General features: G+C 40.6%; 1 protein-coding gene across 1 annotated transcript in view; it reads left to right on the forward strand.

The window, feature by feature from the left end:
* The first annotated feature begins 428 nt into the window (after positions 1–428).
* Positions 429–20,288, forward strand: part of LOC148062110 (ubiquitin-conjugating enzyme E2 E2) — a 29,454-nt gene continuing 9,594 nt past the window's right edge. Inside the window, exons 1-3 of the mRNA XM_087779131.1 lie at positions 429–598; positions 2,883–3,066; positions 5,654–5,704. Of these exons, the coding sequence (XP_087635257.1) occupies positions 2,891–3,066; positions 5,654–5,704 (227 nt within the window). The 5' untranslated portion in view covers positions 429–598; positions 2,883–2,890. The remainder of the gene's footprint in view (positions 599–2,882; positions 3,067–5,653; positions 5,705–20,288) is intronic.

A 20,288-nucleotide genomic window follows, 5' to 3' on the forward strand; every position in this document is an offset into this window, starting at 1 on the left:
AATGTCGTGTTGTCTTAACACATATCGTTTGTTTGTGTTGACTCTAGTGTTCTATGTATTATTTAGCTGCAGTTTTCAAAGTGACCAGAAGATGTCACTGGAATTTAAAGACAGTGTCAGCGACAGTAGCTGTAAAATCCAGATGATTCACAGGAGTCTGCAGACCTTTCAGGTGTTGGTTATTAAAGGCTCACATCCAGAGCCAAACACCCTCGAGCGCTCTGTGGTCTCTCAGTGGAACAGTTGTGGCTGTGAGTCAGAAGTCTGCAGGAACACCAGGGTCGAACCTTTGGGGAGATCAAGAGACCCCCATCATCTCCACACAGTGTCTAACTAAACGTGTTCATCGCCTCACGAGCTCCAGCCATGTCCTCTCTTTGCGCAGCCTGGATGCGGCGCTCGTGCACGAGCAGCGCGCCTGGAAGCGGCGTGAGCGCGCATGGAGGCGGTCCGGGTCTGCTTCGGTTCCTCCAGTTAAATAGCACGGACACGGGAGCGAGCAGGCTGGCCGTGTGAGGATATACTTTTTTTCCTCGGGAGCCGTTTTTTTTCGGGGGGATTACGACGCCGAATTGCAGCATCGACGGCCAGCCGACAGGTGAGTCCCCGCCGCGGGTCTGCGTCGAGACGCGGGGGGAAAAGTGCGCGATTTTGTCCCGTAAAAAAAAGTAGCGTTTTTGCTGCCAAGAGGGAGGGAGGGAGGGAGGGAAAGGGAGGTGTGGTGCGAGTCTCCCTTTGTGCCGAGGCAGGGTCAGCGCTTCTCCAGCCCCGCCGAGGAGACGACCGACCGTCTCCCCCCTTCTCCTCCCGGTGCTCCCCCGGCCCTCCGCGCGGTCCTCCATCAGCCCCCCCACCGGGAGCCGCTGCGGACAGAAACGCCTCCTTCACTGCGTCGTTTCATGAAGCAAACTTTCCGAGGCCTAACCCCCGCGTTTCGGCTTTAAATCCCCCCCTTCCAGCGGTCCTCCTGCCGCCCGCCTTCTCCTCCCGGCCTAGGCTAGCTGTTGTGTTGACGGCCGCTCGGCTTCTCTCGGCTTCTCTCGACCCCCATTGTGTGTGTTCGTCACCCCCCGCTCGTGTGGACCGACGCGAGTCGTGTCTTATTACACACGGCTGTATAAACTTGTCTATGTTGGCATTTTTTATGGACACCGAGCTCTGGAAGCATCTTCCCCATCATTAGCATCAGACACCCCCGGGGAGGACGAGCTGCTCGCATCGATTCATGAAAGGATCCATCTTTTGTAGATGATGTTTCTCTCAGATCTTTAAACTCTCTGGAATATGACTCACGGTAGATGTTGACGACTGACATCGATCTCTATTTGGATCATCAATTTGGCTTTAAATGACAGCGATTTTCATGGACTGACATCCTCCTCTGACCTCAGATAGAGTCGTTTACAAATGTGATGCACGCTGGCAGGGATTCAGTCAGAAGTTTCCAGAGGTGAATCCGTTTGTTTCTCCCGGGAGGAATCATAAATAATTCTCTTGAAAGGAGACAATAAAAGCGTTTTTTGGAAAAAGGGATGCACAAGCATCAGTGTTTCCCAAAGTTGAGACAATAGAGAGAGAGATTTGATGGAGGTGTCACGAGATGCTTCACTGCCAGAGTGGAGCACCTGACTCTGCATTTATGCTTGGATATGACACATTATCCCAAAACTTGTCTTCTGTCTTCACATAATCTGTAGGGACTTTTGGGTCTCTTTCAAGATGCCCCCTGAATCCAAACTTGAGTCGAAATTGGGCATCTTCAAGATATACTTCCACATATGATCTTTGATCAAACCGTTACAAAGTAGACCCTGGTTTTCATGCTAGGAAAACCTACATGAATCAGCTTATCTGGCACATCTACAGTCTATACAAAAACGTGTGTACCTCAGTTTTGACCATTGACTTGACATCTAACTTTTGAGATGTTTGATAGAAGTTACATATTTGTCCTGAGGTTTTAAAGATCGCCCTGTTTTTTTCTTCTTCTGAGGTTCTATTGAGATTTTGTCATTCTTATTATGAGCCCCCCTCTCACACACATACTTAACATCCGATATTTTTCATTTGATGATGGGCCAAAGAACCAGGCCGTGATACCAAAAGATCAACCTTTGATTTTGGTTCTGGTGACGTTTTTTAAAAGCGGGAAACATTTAATGCAAAGAGAAGTACTTGTAACCACATTTGCTCAACCTAAATAAAATGCACACAAATACTGTGTTTTGTAATTCAAGTGGACTTCCCAGAGACACGGGTGACCCTTGAGTAGACCTCTTAACAGAGTTGAGCATCAATGCTTCACAGGAGGTTATAGAGGAGTCTCTAGGTCAGACCCAGGACACACTAAAGAGATAAGGCTGAAGTATCTGTATTCCCTCAGAATGGATGAAGACATGGACCTATGATGTGAAGTATGCTTGCAATGGAGATAAAAGTCATACATTTACAATAATGACTCAATTTGAATAAGAAAACTATTATAAGCCAATTTGGATTTGATTTTTTTCCGATAAACTGATTAATGTTACAATATGACAATTATTTAAAAATCAAGTATGAAATATAAATAAAGGATGGAACATGGAGGGGAAAATATAACGCATACCACGTAAAAGTATGTGAATGTGCCATTTATTACTGGAGAGAAGAAGAAATGCATAATGTAAATTTTATTGTTAAATAATGTGTAACATATTGTGAGAAAAAAGTAAATTATGCGACATATTAAGTCTGATTTCGAGGAGCAATTGCAAAAAAACTGAATAAAACAAGTGTAAAGAGTTTAATTTTATGCTGATATAAATAGACTTGATTGAATGACATGGTTGTGTCCAGACTGTGACCTGACTTCTTGACTCATGTCTGTCGTTTCCCCTCAGGGCCCACGATGTCCAGCGAAGTGCAGAGACCGGACGACAGCCCCAGCACCAGCGGGGGAAGCTCGGACATCGAACAAAGGGAATCTGTGCCCCCTGAGCAGGAGCGTGAGCAGGCACAGCCTAAAAAGAAGGAGACCAAGATTTCCAGTAAAACCGCTGCTAAACTCTCGACCAGTGCCAAGAGGTGAGTGTAACCGTAGATTATTGTTGCTGAAATGAACAACTTCCATGCTCGCACCCTGTCTGTCGTCCTGTTGGTATTGTCTTTTTAAATATTCTTGCTATACAGGGTGACCCCTAAACCCCCCACCGAACCCCTGCACGGCCATGAAAGAAAGTAATTCAGCTGCTTTTCACAGCAGCAGCCTGACCCTGCTGCCCTGTAGACAATATCTGCCCAGTTTACATCACGACTGCTCTGGAAGCATGTTTGTCTCTGGACACATAAATACCAGGACTGCTCTTATCAGGCTTGGTGTTACCAATAACCGATACCGATCACTTGGACTGGCTCTAAATATTTCAATGTAGTTACGATGAGTGCTAAATGATCGGGAAAAAATAACCATGAAACTGCCTTAAATAAGACAAAAACATGCTTTAATTGCTACTTATCGAGAAAGCACAAACTAACCCTAACAGACACAGTGCAAGAAACATTCAGTCAAAAGGACAGACTTTGACATATTTCAAATATTAGGAATCTCAATGGGCTAAAAAGTGCAGAAAAGTCAGATAAAATTTATCTCACAGCATTGCCAAAAGTTGAAGTAATGAAGGTTGCAGTCAAATTCAGGTTGCATTCAAATCAAATAAGTTACTAAAACAATAATGTAAACCAGATATTTTGATTCATTTTCGGATGCCTTTTAAATGCAATTTTAAAAAATGTGAAGCCTATGTAAATGCTGGTATAACGGTTCCACCAGACAATACTAAAAGATGACCAAAAATACTTGGATTTTCGGCCAATCATGCGAGGCTTAGACGATCAGGTGATAGCATAGACATACTGGGGTGTCAATTTAAGTATTTTCCTGACAAAGTATCACATTTCTTTTTATGTCTAAGGCTTACATTACATGTCACGTTCAATCTGTGGTTCTCATGTTAAAGGAACTATGTCAAAATCTGACGGTCCTACCAGCCTGTTTCTGTCTGCCAGAGTCCTGCCGACTACTCTCTAGACTCACTCAGTTAATCATCAGTTATTCATCAAGTCTGTCTTGAAGTCTATGAAGTCACAGTTTTGAAACGCCTTCTTGACTTTTTTGAAGTGGTGTCATGTTGTTATCAAGAGGCTCTGTCTCACCAGATACAAGCTCAGTCTAAAACATATCGATAAGCCCTTACTTCTGGGATGGATGACGTGCTGTGACAACCCTTAATGCTTAACCAAACACAGCACAGTGGGTGTGTGTTTTCAGTTCGCAGGGCACATTTAATAATCCAAATATTTCAATTGAAAGAGAGTTTTGTACAAAAAGAAACATACTGATGAGAACAATAGAAGTCCAGTCTATTTAAGAGACGCATTAGTTGCCCTTTATATTTCAAAATTGATTTCTTGTGTTAATTGCTCTTGCAAGGTATTTTTTTCAAGTCACTTCAGAGAAGATGATTGTACAATGTGAGTTTATTAAAACCTGAACTTCACTGTATATTTGATTCATTATCAACTTATTCATTTTCTGAAACTAACTATGAAGTTGTATTAGTTTAGCAGTCCCAGAAACTTCACAGAGTTGACAGGAAGTGTTCCTAAATACTTCTAAACATGACGAAGACCGTTGAGACTCTTCAATGAACCTCTTAACATCCACACAGAGAAGACGACATGCTGCCCTTTTTTCAGTCAGCAAGAAATGTTTTCACTTTGATTCTCTGTTTGTTTGGTTCGAAGAAACGACTCGCAGGCTGTTATCATAGCGGCCGTGCTCAGTCGTAGTTCTTTCTCTTCTGAACCCGGAGCAGTGTGAACGTTATCCGACAAAGCGTCCGCCTCCACGTTTATCCCGGACTTCAAGTGATAAATGTCGGCACGACTCCAGATTTGTGTTGCTGTTGTAGAAAGGAAGGCGAGATAGCTGATTCTTTCTTGCTTTTCTGAAGTGAGGTGTCGGAAAAGAACCTGTGTTCTACAGTTGTGCGTCCACAGGAAGATCATCGTCACCTGTAGATTATCGTCAAAGCTCCGGAGTCTCCATCTTGTTAATCAGTTTCATAAATGCTGAAGATCAAACATGACAATTGACATGAGGACAGAGAAGACGGACGATAATTATTTTCACTTTCTGCTCCTGCGTCACTGTTTTCTCCTCCACTCCACCAGTCAGTTCAAGGTCGGCCAGAAAAAAATACTCACAGTTTGAATTATGTAGCAAAAATGAGGTTGTTTAAATTTAAATGAAGGAGGGAAATGGGGAAAACTGATGTCAGGCTGAAAGACATTTATACGACATATCTGCACGAATGACTTCAGGTCTCTGCTTGCTGACTTTATGGGTCTCTTCAGGATGTAAAAAGGGTTGTAGGCATTTTAGAAACAGTTTTGTGTATTCGTAAGAATAGGAACATGATTTCAGGAGCAGTGACGTCTTAAGAGTTGTTTTTGTTTTTTACTCCAGTCTATTTTACATGCAACAGATCTTAACCACAGTGGGTCACTTCGGGTTCAAAGTATAAAGCAGCCGCAGACAAGCTGTTTTTTTCTTATTATTATTCCTCTAAGGTTTCTGGTCTTAACAAGGATTTTCAACTTTCTCTTTCAGGATTCAGAAAGAACTCGCAGAGATCACACTAGATCCTCCTCCCAACTGCAGGTAAGACATTGTTTCATGTCACTGCTGCACCCATTAATAGTTTAGCAGCTATGGGAGGAATAAAAACTCTTGATTTACTTTAGTCATAAACGTGTAAATAAAATGTACAATAAATCGTATGTTTAACATATTCATTGTCAGATTATCATTTCGTACGTATATATATTTTATCTCTTGTAATTTACCATAAATATTTTTCTCATTTTGGTGTTGTGCTGATTTTGTACAGGAAGATTTTTGGGTCGAATCCCAGCCAGATGTCATTGTGATGTATGAGGTCGTCTGGGTCTTGGCTAATTTGTACAGCAAGTTGGCTTTAAAATAAATTGGAGGAAGTCATGACACAAAACAAACAGAATCATTAAATGTTGAAAAACATCCGACGTCCCTGCAATATGGAACCAAGACAAAACTGGGATAATCGAAGCTGTGTGATCTGATCCTCTTGTATGGATCAGAATATGATAGAATGACCGCAAGCGACTTGAGTTGACTGTCAGACTTCCAAGACAAGTAGTCTAAGAAGAATATGTTGGATGTCCTTGGTCCGATTAGATATTCCAATGAAGTTCTACTAACTAGATGTCAACAAGAGAACATAGATAGTATTATAACAAAGCAACTCTTGAAATGGATTAGACACATTTGTAGATAAAATACACAAATGTTTAAAAATAAAGAGGGGGCGACCTATGACGGTAGAGTAAGAAATTAAATGTATGTTTGTGGACAACTTTTCTTGTCGGGCGCAAAGAAGAATCGACAAGAGTGGAGAGCCTTTGTTGGAAGCCCTACTTGCCTTGCAGTACATTAGTAGGTAGGGTCGGAGGTTAACTGCTCATGATAATAAATGCGTGCGTCATGAAACTGATGTTAAATGAGCATAAACTGTGATGTTCTGCTGTTGTTTAGATCTCTGTTTGATAGATGGATAGATAGATAGATAGATAGATAGATACTTTATTCATCTCCTTAGAGAAAACCTTGCATCACAGTTGGCAGGTTTACAGTGTGATTTAAGAACCTGTATCCACCGTGTTCCCCCCCTCCCCTGACTACAGCAGGGGATTTAGACGGACAATGGCTATTGTGCTTCTGCGCCTCTCTTTAGAGGATATGGTGGCCAGCGAGCCCCTGACCACATCGCTCCCTACCTTCACAACAAAAGACTTTCTTCACGGACGTGACTAGAGAAGGCTTTTATGAAATGACACAAATATCACACTGCTGTTGATTCTGTTTATCACAGCATAAATGGTAGAGGCATCCAGGAGATCTCCCTCTAGTGATGTGTGATCCAGTGCTTGTGTGTGATGTGCTCACGAACAGCTAGTTTCATGAACATTCACAGAGTACGGCTCATAAGTCACCGAGTGATTAACATGTTTGAGTTTGAACAAGGTTCAAATACTTATGATTCATCTTTACATCATGAGTCATGTTGTTGAGGTAGTATTCCGAGTCACAATCCAGTTCTATGATTCACATCCAGAGCATGTGTCATGAAATTATTGATTCAAGCATGTACTTTGAGTTTACCAAGTGGGAAACCATAGTGTGAGTCACGTGGTACTTGGAGTCTGGATCTGCATAAAGTACCAGTTGAAAAGTCAGGTGTTTGAAGCTGCTGTTGTAGAACCGGTCTTGAACTGAAACATATATTTATATATGATGGTTTTGAGTGGGATTCAAAGATGTGAATTGAACAAAACACTATAAAACATTTTAAGTCAGTTAAACCTGCAAATTAAACTTTACCCGTCGCCTTAAAAATACATGAATTCAAATATAGGCTTTTTTTTGTTTCAACTGAGTATTCAAATTTTAAATGTTGATTGTTCTAAATTGTTGTATATATATTTTTTTTTAAAGTTGTTTCAGTCAACATGAAAATTAATCGTCAGTCTTGACACACTTGACTGATGGTTGAGCAAACACATTTTTGCATTATAATTATTCTAACTCACACTTTTGAGTTGACCATGTGTCCTTTACCTGGTGAGCTCGAGAAAACTTGTCTAAAAGCAGATTGAAGTTTTTCTTCCTTCAGGCCATCCAAGTAGGCAGTCAGTCATTTATTAGAGCTTGTAAGTCCAATCCGCTCATGAGGTTCCATCCGTCTCAACAACTCTCTCGGTACCTAGGATCTGAATTGAACCTTTTTATAAACACAGCTTTGTTCTCCGAGAAGCCTGATTAAGTAATAAGTGTCTTTTTGGGAATTCAGAATGTGCATTAACTAAAGAAGTGTGTTTAACTCAGAGGTGCAGGAGCAAGTATTGCTGGAGCTTACATAGATTCATTCTCACCATTTTAAGCTCTTTCTTTTTTTAAATGATAACTTTATGAAACAATTTAGTTAATGTGACATGACAATTAATACACGCAAGTTTAACCTGGAACACATAGGTAGCTGGGGTAAAAACACAAAACCTGCCAGGTCAAGTGAAGTTAAGGAGAAAATCTAGATTGACATAACTAAATGGAGCTGTGATAAGGGCTTGGTATTGAACTCTGGTTCTTTTGAGGCAGTGGTTGAAACACGCTTTGTACTTTTAATGCCAGTTTTCAGTACCTGCTCAGAGTGTTTTTTTTTAAAGAAAAACTGCTTATTGAGAAGGCAGTAAAAAAGTGATTTGTTACGCGTTGGCAAATGTTCCTTTTCTCTGGAAAGTATTCATTTAGTTGTAAGAGAACAGATTGGAGTGGAAAATGTAAAAAAAAAATCAAGATTTGTACGATGTGTAGTGTCATTTTCTTTTGTTAGAATTGATCTAATAAAATTGTTGTGAAACAAAGTTTCCTACTAGGACCAATATCAGAGTGAAGGTATTGGTATCATGCACTTCAATACCTAGCCCTAGCTGGGATGTTTTGCACTGTAGTATATAACTCAAATTAAATCACTTTAACTCACTGGTCTTGTTCTCAACATCCCTCTTTTTTGTGTCACTCCCTCACAATGAACTCATCCCTGCGGCTGCGTGCTTTCATCAATGTTCTCGCCTTCTGTTATCAGAAACGGTTTGAAGTGATCGATTAATCCTGCGTATCTGTTGGCGCAGGTGAAGCTTGTCTGTCACAGCGTTGGCAGGATTGCCGGCATAGGGTTAATGATGAAGTCATTATTTAGCTTTGATGAACCAGTGTGTGAGAAGATTCAGAACCTGTGACGTACGACCAGAAGACCATTAGAGCGTCAAAGAAGTTGTAGCTGCTCAGAGCTCCCACTGATCCGCTCATTTTCCAGACACCTTTAGTCGACAAGACTTATTATCAAGGCTCCTCTATAGATTCAGATTCTTGCGGATAATCCGGCATTTCAGTAATCGCCACACCCTCGACATCCCTCCATGCATGAATCCCCCCCGCTGCTGCTCCTGCTGTCATCAGCAGTAAACATGGCTACTGCACTCAGCCCGGTTTTGTTCTTCCCTTTGAGCGATTCAGAGATTTCCTAGAGAATTCTCATCGCCCTCTTCACTCCCTAGAAAAAATCTAGGTTGGCTCACATGCATGATTTCGCCAGCGGATAGGGAAGTAATCTGAAAGTGAAATTATCACTTAAATTTCACAGATATCATCCAAGCAGAAAACTAGTTGCCTGGGAAACAATTAAGCTACCGTGAGATAAGCCTGTGTGTGTGTTTATGTGTTTGTGTGTTTGTTTGTGTGCCTGTGTGTTTCTATTTTCCACAAAATACCTAATCTAATGATTTATTTTCACGCAATTCAGCTGAAAAGAGATGTCCTCTGTCAGAGTGATCAGAAGCCAATGGTTATGGCGATTTAAAGGTGAATTAAGTGGCTTGTGGTGTGTCGCTATTTCTGGAGTCTGTCCATTTCATCACACACAGGTGGAAGAGACAGTCGGAGGATTACCAGTGGCTCGTTCATTTACGCCACCTCATCTGTCTCAGAAGCCTGTACGGACTCCCTTCGGCACTTTGTTCTGGTCAGAGATGGCAGTGTCCTCATGATGTAGTTAGAATCTGCTCTCTCCTTCTTATCACCTACAGTCTTGTCGGCTTCGCCCGCAGAGCAGCGAAGGGTGTCACGCTGTGTTTGCTCTGCAAAATGGAGCACAGAGCTTCCGATGTCTTGCTGTCGAGGTTCCGTGAGAACAGATTTGTTAACCCATGAGGCATGTTTCTTCACCGCATTTGTGTTTTTATGCCATACAAGATCATTGTGTCGTCTACGAGGACAATGTTGGATAACAAGCAACACTCCTGAGGAGCCAATGCTTAATTCCACATTACTAAATGTGGTTGGATTTATACAGGGCAGTCCTTCTATATTTAAATTTGAAAATATTAGAATAAAGAACAATATCACATTAAAACCGAGAGGAAAAATAATAGTACATATATAAAAAGAAGGGGACAAGCTGATAATCCTAAATCACAGGGACTCAAAATGTGAGTTTAGTTAAAAAAGATAATGTGTGTATTGGAAGAAAATAAGTATTTGGTATAAGGATTTGTTGGTTCAATAAATGTATCTGTAAACGCTAATGATTTGTGACTGTGTTCCGTGTGACTCAAATAACAAGTGATTTTTCTCCATGCAGGCAGTTATGAATTTTGAGCAGGTTTAACTTTCACATCAGAACTATCTCTTATGAGACCTACTGTCAGGTTACATATTATTTATGAATCACTCTCTAGTGTCACTGACTCAAAGGATCAAGGAGAGGCCAATTCACTCCAGTCATTCTTCATGCAGCTGGTCAGGTTGAAGCTTCATGCTGTAGTGACTCGGTTATCAATAACGTCTCATCCTGTTTCACTTCCTGTCATGCTTCTCACAGATGTTTTGTTTTTCATCAATCACGTATAGAAAGTTGATCTTCTCAAATCCAATGACACCGGTTCTTCCTTTTGACAAGCATTTATAGCGGCGTGCCGTTTGTGAGCACCGTCAGAAATTCTGTCAGAACTGCACAAGAAAATAAACTTAAATTACACACATTTATTAATGAGTTAAATTAAGCTGAAATAAAACCAACACTACCTTGTTGGCCGCCAGTCGTGAAAATAATTAAAAAAGTATTTTCCTCCCTTCCCCCCAACAAAGCAGCAACACTTTAATTGAAATTCCAAGACTTTTCCGGGGCATTATGGAGACTTGCTTGTAACCTTGACAGACGAAACGACTTAAACCTTTGAATCCAAATTAAGATGAGAGAATCGGTGTATGAGTGATCAAGTAAGTTCTCAGGTTACATAACCTTACGTTTAGCAAGCTGCAAATTAAGTTTGTTAGTTGCCTCACATCAACATCCTGGAGGACAAAATTCAAATCAAGAAGAAAAATATTGTGTGCTGTTGTCGGCATTTGCTAAACTGCTTTCGTGGTCTGGCAGGGATTGTTGTTGGCCGGGCAGGTTGCCACGTCTGAAGGATAATAAGGGAAATCACTTACATTCCCTCTTCTGCCTCTCCCAGATGATCCTCCAATGCTCCTTCAGATATTACTCTTTCCCAGCTAATACTGCCTCATCTCAGTTGCCCGGGAATCACCGGAATTGCATAAGCTGCTCTTGTTATCATGTGCTCAGTGAGCGGAGCAATACTCCAAACATTGACACTTAAACTACATTGAAATAGAAACTTCTGCAGAATGAGCTGCTGGCAGATGTGCTTTCCCACACACTGGACAAACTTTTATTACCACTCATGTCTTAAACTAACACAAGTGTGTGTTTTAACGCAGCTGCAGCTCACTAAAACTCACAGCAGGATCACCCAGAGCACTGTTGTTTTGATAATGAGCTTAAATTGTCCCGGGTCAAAGAAATTTGTGTACGAAGGATATTCTATTATCAAAGTTTGTCCTTTACTGTTATTATTAAATTGTCTTTTTTTTTAAATTCAGTTCAGGCATATAAAAGGTAACAATTTAAATGTGTGTGAGTCACAATTTAACGTACCTTATTAATTAAATTGACCTAAATGTTTTAGTTTGAAAGATACATGGTAAAAGGTAATTTTGTGATGAGATTAAAAAACTGAATTTAATGATTCAGGCCCTATTCTTGAACTACCAAGAGGCACCAACTCAGTCGACAGTCGGGCGCTACCACAGATCTAGACCTGTCAGGTTGTGATTGCGACTTGTTCAAGAAGTATTTGCTGAAGGATAAACTATTGCAAACTAATCATCTCCTGTCAAGGCAAATCTCTCAAGTAAATCACAAGAAGGACAAATCCTTCAATATTAAATAGAATTCAAATAAGAGGTAATGCTCATTAGCTCTTTATTATTTTCCTAATGAGTTGCTGTAGGTCTCTTTGACAAACTGCTCAACATATTTTTTCTTTTTCTTTTTGAAAAGTCCAGATTTTGAAGAGACCATTTCTGATCATATTTGAAAGTGCAAATGACCTGCAAAATAAGTTCTGTGTGCTGCAATCAGATCACAGCTTCCTTGAACCTATTCCTTTCGTGGCCGATTTCTCCACCTGTTTTGCAGTTAAAAGGATCTCTGTTAACCCCTGATGAGATCACGGATGCTGCAGGGACGGATGTTTTCACAAGTGCCCGCTCCATCACCAGCTGGCCTCCAGCCTCGACGTTAATATGTGTAAACGTCATTACCAAGTGCGGTAGAGTAACAGGACTATCGTCATCGTCGGATCTGACCTCTAATTCAGCCCCTGCTGATGGGATCATGTGTGCGATGGCGGCATATTAGAGTTGTGCCTTCGCCTCTGGGAGATTAGGTGTGAGTGACACACCCAGCATCATTTTTCACAGTGTAACCATTAACACAGCAGGGGTGGGGTTATCAATATTCATGAGGAGGTGGATGGATGGCGTTTGGAGGAAACGGGGGGCGTTCATATACGTCTTTTGGGTTTATGAAGCCCATCAACACGCTTAGCAACAAGAAGGACATTTATAAATAAGGCTTTGAGACAGTTTGAATTGATACATCTTCTATAATTGAAGTATCTGTTCATTATCACCTCATAAATGTTGATGAATCATATTCACCTCATCAGTTCGTGATCATTCCGTGATCTTGACCTTTAAATGGAAACGCCAGCATTATCGGAGAACCGTCACAGTGGATCCCACCAGAATCAAGAGGGCTATCACAATGTTCACAGAGGCGACGATAAATATTGATTATTATTAAAACGATTATTATGACATGAACCAATTACAACAGTAACTAAAGGAGAGCTGCGCTAAAACACAACACCTTTGTTAATAACATAAGTTACAAGATGGCCATTAGTGCTGGTTAATAAAAGCTTCATAGTCTAACATACGTATCATGTTATCGTGAGAGACAATATTAATCAAAAGCAGAATTTTTGCACTTTGTTAAATGAAGACAGATTTCTCAACATGAGCATGTGTGTTACTGATCATTAGTAAACACTTCAAACCTTAAGACAGTGAGACTAGTGATAAATAGTTGTGGTGAACATGACAAGACTGATGTGTTCACATGGTTTTCCTGATGACCGTCAGCCATTTTCCACACGTTCCTCTGCAACATGACAGAAATAATAATTTTGGCTTCCACCTTAATTTTGCCTCTTCACACATGGCTGAGGGAAACAAATGGAATCGCCCAGTAATGTTGACACAGAAAGTATTTCTCTAATGATTTTTTTGTTCTGCTCTTTCATGTTCTTTTGGCTTTAAATGATGTGTCGTCATCTTTTATAAAAAAAAAAATAGAAGTATACCATGTTCAGAAAAAGAGACTCTAGATAGTTCAAGGTTAAGACACAAGTAGGGATCTGTATACATGATGAAGAGGATGCACTCCTCTGTGCACGGATCAGAAGAAGAGTACCAGGATACATCTGTGTACTTTTCAAAGTGTCTGTTTGTCATCTATTATACATGAGATACTTCATGCAAGACTGTCTGTACAAATACAAACAGTTTGCTCCTAGAAACATGACACACAATGCAATACAATGTGCGTATGTCAAGAATCAATGTCGGCTTCAAAAGGGTGACGATTCATTAGATGGACCACAGTAAACACATCCCACAATTAAATGGTCACTATGCTACAGACCAAAGTATGTGGTTTTTGAGACGATTTCTGTGCTAAGATGTGAGAAAATATGCCTTGATCTAGAGATTGAATCAATAGTAACATGAAGCAGCTGTCAGAAATCACATCACAGGCTCTGCATGTGGTTCCGCATGCGCGCGCACACACACACACACACACACACACACACACACACACACACACGTCTCTAGAGTTTAATGATGTAAAAGCTACTGCTCATGTCCTGGTCACTCATATATTACCGACATCATTTCCTCCCTGTGCAGTGTTTGGAGTGAAACCTAAACAAATGACCTTCTATAAAGCCTATGTGCTGTTCCACTGATGCAAGCCATACTCTGTGTTCACCGCAGCAGCTTTCTTGTGACAGCCAACACGCCTCGTCCTGATTCATGCCTGTCGCCGCCCCTCAACGCTCTTGGCAGCGAGAGGTAGTTTCCCTGCAAAGATTCGTCCACGTCGTTATAGACGTCCTCGTAGAGGCTTTTGAAGCATAACGTGTTGACGTTCTGTTTAAGGTGTTGCTGTGACTGATACGCACAAGCAGTTAAGGTCATTGACTAATCTGCTCAAATCTCACAGAAGGATCTTTTAGCCGAGCAGATGCAGAGGGCTCACAAGTAAACAATCATTTTTAGATTCCCTGTATTCCGCGGACGGTCTTCTCAAATTGAATAAATATCCCTCCCGAGGTCACAAATCACATCTCCTTCCAGCAAGGCTTTAAAAGCCTGATGACGTGTTTGCGAACGAAGGTTTAACACTCCACACATTCTATTAAAATGGTAAAGTGAATAAAAGCCGCGTCCCGGAGGAATGGCCTTTTCAGTCCGTGCCAATTTAACTGGCAGCTTAAAAATCATGTTATGCTTCTCTACCTGCAAACCTCAGGACTAATATGGTGTCAGGGGAGAAGACAAATGGGCTATCGGGTTCTGCGGCAGGAATGATCATTGACCTTTTGGGTAACAAGTCTATCCTTTTGCGGCCACAAGGCCAAACTGCAGCAGTGAGTGCTTTCTGTGACGGTTCTGGAGGAGGCTGTGAGTGTAGCTCAGCTGACGGCGCTGACACGGCGGCCTGACGCTCGTTCACTGTTATCTTTGAGCCACATTTTGTGATTTTAACTCGGAGAAACATTTTGATTCTGTTTTTTGTAATTAACAAAGGAAGTTTTTTACTGTTGCTCATTATCAAGCTTTTTATTCTAGATCTAGTTACATTTATTGATACCTATAGTCACATGACTAAACCCCTGCTGGAAAAAAAGTTTGGGAGTTTCCATCTCAGTCGAAGAAGGTTGTTTGTACTGTTCCCTCTTCCTGCTGCTTGTTAGTCACAGTCCAAGTCGTGAACCAGACCAACAGATAAGACGATCCTTAATGGACTGAGATATGTCGTTATTTTGATTATTGAAAAGTCTCTCTTTCATCAAAGTGCTTTCCCTTTTCCTCCATTTTCAGGTGAAAGGTTTCCAAGCTTGCTACGGAATAACCTGTCAAACCAACACTGTTACACTGTATGTAATGATAACAACATTCACAGGAATGAAGTCCATGTGTAACTATATATAAAGCACCTGTTTTGATGGATTAAAAACTAAATGTGGTTTCAGCAGATAAATACAGCAAAGATGAAACTACATAACCAAAACAAAAACAAATGTTTGGGCTTGTTTCTATGCAACAAGATGGTCCCTTCTAATGTATAGTTACATGGTTAATTTACAGTGGAGTAAACAAGCATCTCAATTTGTCTTTCAGATTGTATTAATTGATCTGATGCAGATAAATCATTTATTCTTTAACAAATACAATAACTGGGACCAGTAGTTTTGAAGATGCCTGGTGTGTAAAGGGAAGTAAATAAAGAGTTGTTCAAGTCCCACGTTATATCTGCTGGATTAAGGTTTGTACGACACAGTGTTAATGTGTGCAAAGGAGCAGTTTACAGTTTCAGTGTTCTCATTCACTTGTCGACTAATGTTTTCTCGTGCTGTTGTTCAAACACGGCATCAGTGAGAGCGTCGAGGCTCCATTGATAAAGCAACTGTTGTGGTTGGCAGGAACGCTCTTGTTGAATGCCTCTTTGTTGGCAGAGCGACGTCTTTATGACTCATGATGTTGAGCTGTTTCCTTTATCCAGTGTGATGATGATATATTCACTGCATTATTCATCCTCAGCCAGAGGCGAACATTTGCTCTGCAGCAGACGCCGGCTGCATACAGCAGGCGCCGACTGCCTGCCGCAGCAGCAGCGGCGCTCGCGTCGACAAAAGAGAAGTGCATACTGCGCCAGTTTCCTTTAACCTTTAAGGCATCGCGCCCGACTCTAAGGGACAGAGGACCAGATCGCTGCTTTATTTGGTTTGGGGTCAGCAACATGTGGAGCGAAAAAGGCGTGAAAATACATGTGTTGTTTCCCCCCTAAAAAAAGCCGCCCGGTCAGTAATTGCAGCGTGAACAGTAAAGGGCCTGATTTGAAAAACAAACCTTGTCATTTGAGACAATAAGGAGCCGAGAACAGAGGAAGGAGGTGTTACCTCAGCTGCTGAGCTGGGCTGTAATTGGTGGTGGGCCTCTTTCACGGCCGGGGGTGGGGGGGGGGCAGAAGATTGCTTCATTAGACAGCAGTCGGGCTGATGGAGAATCTTCTCTGAATGACAGAGCCATTTGGAGAAAGGGCACTCGTGGGGAATGAACCGGAATGTCGGGAAGATAATAGATAATGTTTTATTTGCACACTGCAGCCCTCCTAAAATAAAAAGTCTACTCTGTTTGAACCGGCATCAAACTAGCAATCTGCGGCCCAGGGGCCATTAACGGACCATTGACCTTTTTAATGTGGTCAGCTTGACTTGCATCACAAAGCTAAGATTGAGTGATGAGACTCCTTCGGATTAACACCATTCCACTACAAGTAGACGCCAACTAGGCCCTCACCCATCATTGATTGTCTTCTACATCTTATCTCTATTTTAATTTTGATTATCAAAACAAAAATGCTTTTTAGATAATAAGCGCTTGCTAACCTCTATTCCTATTTTTCTCAATATCTGAACCAAACAGTCTATCTCTCCCTTTTTCTGTATATAAATAAAATAATCACCTGTTAAACAACTTTAGAACATAATGTCACAACATCTAAGCAAAGAATTGTTACATCCAAACTATTTTTTCTTAAGCCTTGTGGTATCTCTGATCTTTTTAAGTTGTATTAGAAAATAGTGAATTGTTTATATATATTTTTTTAGCTGCGGTACTTGTTGACATTCAAACTCTAATCTTACTTCCATTTAAATAAACGAAATCTTGATCTTTGTAAATGTCTAAAAAAAAAAAATCTAGTTCTATTCACAAGGTGTTTAAACGGCAGATATTGATGTCATTACAACGGCTGACACCGCTGACATCAGATCTCTTCGGCTGCATAAATAAGTGGTGAAGGTTTGATCTGAATCTCTTTCATCAACTTAACCCGGGCCGGCGTGACTCCGGGTGACAATAACCGGCGGAAAAGCTCAGCACAGATTAGCCCGGCTCTCGTGTCACAAGATAAAGGTTATCTTTTGGCATTTACACCAATCTGCAGATTTCCCCGTCTGTGAAATGTGGATGATTAAATCTGCGCCGCACTGTATCACAGGAAAGGAAAGGTCATTCAATATATATGGAAATTATGGCGGCGGTTTTTAGAAAGTAAAAACTAAGTGTCCTCTTCATAAAAGACGCCGTTCCTTGAATCCTCCCACTCGGGCGTCTTGTTTGCGGAGGTGAATCGCTCGACAAGGTCGGAGCGCGGCACAATTACGACGTTGCCCTCCACGCTGCTCCGAAACACAAATCAGCCAGTCACGCCGAGGACAAGGGCAGGATGGTTGAATAATGGCGTGAAAGGAAAGTTGCTGGTGTTGAATGAGCTCCGTGTTCTGCTGCTGTCAGAGCTGCTACACAGTGTTATGATGGAGGAGGCCCGCAGACACCCTAATGTATCCCAGACCCTTGAAACAAATGACCTAAATACTCAGTGAATCAAGGCATTTTGGCCGACGGCACAGTGCAGATGCAGTTTTTTCGTTCCACAGAGGTTTCCACAAAGCTCGCAGTCATGTATCAGAGCGCAGCTGAGAAGTGAAGGCAGCGCGATTGTGAGAAGTGTTTGCTCAACAGTGTTTTTTCTTCCACGCTGATGTGTTTGTATACTTGTAAAGTGAATTACTGTGTAACAAACCCCAAACTAATGAGACTCCCTTACGAGCAACAACTACAGCTTTGTCTTTCATCTGGTTTATAAGTCTGTCTGGAAAATAAATACTTCTTCGAGAACAAGACTTAGTGGAGGCACCTGAGGGTGTCTGCGGCAGTTTGATGCAATAACTTGACTTGACTCTCAGACATTACGTTTTATACATGCAGCAATCTTGATGTCCACAAGAGGGAGACCTGGGGAATGATCTAGACCAGAGATGCCTAATACGTCGATCTACCGGTCGATTGCGATAAAATATGATATAAGGAAATAGTGAAGAGAGCTTAGATTGGCTGCTGTGCATGTCAATCAAATGGTTATTGCTCTGATTGGTTGACAATTTGATTGACAGGCACAGCAGCCAATCTGAGCTCCCGCATCTTCCAGTGTACGCACGGCAAAGTTAATATGAATCGAGAATAAAAAGAGCAAAACATGCAGACTTCTCGACAGTCATATTACGCAATTCAGAAAAACGATATAGAATTATAAGCTTGTTTTTTAAAATAGTATATCGAACAAAATAATGCACGTCTGATCGTGTCGGGTTCTTCTCTAGAGAGTCACAGGAACATCACAGTCAGTTCCATCAAAGTGAAGCTGCAGGTTCCAATGAAACAAATGCTGGTTTTCCTCACGTGATCGAGGATACCTCCTTAAAACACATTTGCATCACATGATGACTATTTATAAATGACCTTTATCTCACGAATATAATAACAATTCGCTGAAACCCAAACACGTTAAACAGTTGTGCCACAAATTCTAAGGACGCTCTGAGACGATGATGATGTGAAGAAACTGATTAACACTTTTATTCTCGTTAAACTTCATCTGAAGATGTTTTAAAATTTTAATAATCCACTGGTCGCCTCTGTAAATGCAGTATTCTTGTTAATAACCGTGTGTGTAAGCATTTACACCGGAGCTCATCTGAACTCATTTACAATAGTGTGATTCATGTCAGACATGTTTAAAATTAATAAATATAAACTAAGTTTGATTTCATGTTTTCATTTGTTTCTGTTTTTTCATCATCACAGAAAGGAGAAATTTAAGTCTTGTGCTTCATTTAAATATGATCGACATATTGAAATGGAGGCATGGAAAGGGATGAACCTGTCTGAATTCTTCGTTGATTTTGATGAACAAAGGAAAAGGGCTTGAATTCGTGTCACACACAGATTCTTACATCTGAATATTTTGTTTAATTTTGTCTTAAATTACCATTTTTAGTTGGAAATCAATGCAATTCTTAGTACATATGAGTCTGAACTTGCAGTGGAGGATGAGATTTAACACGACAGGCTGACACAGAGCTTAAGATCAGGTCTCATTGACATTTTTGGAAGTTACTCTCAGAGGAAAAGTATCTTCTTATGAGGAAATATGCTCCTCACGGACTGCACTATTTGAATCTACCGTAGTTATTTATGTAAGTCATCATTCTTATGAAGATGATTAAATCCACACATCCATGACTGATTATCAGTCCATTCAGTTCATCCAGTGCAAGTCATCTGAGAAAAGTATATACTTACCTAGTAAATTTGATGAAGGTAGATCTTTTGAACTTGATCATTATAAAAGTAGCTCGCAAACCGAAAAGGTGTGAGCACCCTAGAACAATATTGAACAAAATTTGATCAGAGAAAAAACGTTGACAGGAAAAGCAACTTAAATATGGATGAAAGAATACCTACCCTTAGAAAGAAATGATGAAACATTTGTTTTTAGAGGAAAGAGGGGAAAAAAAGTGACAGAAAAAAATACAAGTTTAAAGGACAAACATTATATTTTACTGTATCATTTTAAACTGACCTTTTGATTACAAATAAGTTGAAAGTAGAAAAGAAGTTTGATAAAACCAATCGTAATAAAAACAGAACTGTAGGAGGAAATGTAAGAATTTTATAAAACAAATGAAAAAACATTACAACTTTTCTAATTATGAATAAAGTTTGTTAGTAGAAATGTAAATAACAGTAGAGAAAAAAAATATTAAATGATTAGAAAGTAATATAAAGGTTAGGAAAATAAGTAGCAAAAAGGGTAAAGGTAGTTGTTTATTATAGTTATTTTGGTAAAATAATTTGGTGACTACTGGAATAATCTCTGAAGACTGTGGTCAAGTGAATAGAGGTGGAATTGAAACTGTCCCTGACCACAGGTGTTTCCTGCATGTCTATTAATCCAACCTGACCGTTAAAGAGTATAATTTTCTCAGCTCTTATTTACTCGGGTCACTAAACAATCAGCCAGCGCCGCTGAACTCCTGGTGTTATT

Source organism: Callionymus lyra, chromosome 17, assembly GCF_982586985.1.
Source record: "Callionymus lyra chromosome 17, fCalLyr1.hap1.1, whole genome shotgun sequence".
Taxonomy (NCBI): domain Eukaryota; kingdom Metazoa; phylum Chordata; class Actinopteri; order Syngnathiformes; family Callionymidae; genus Callionymus; species Callionymus lyra.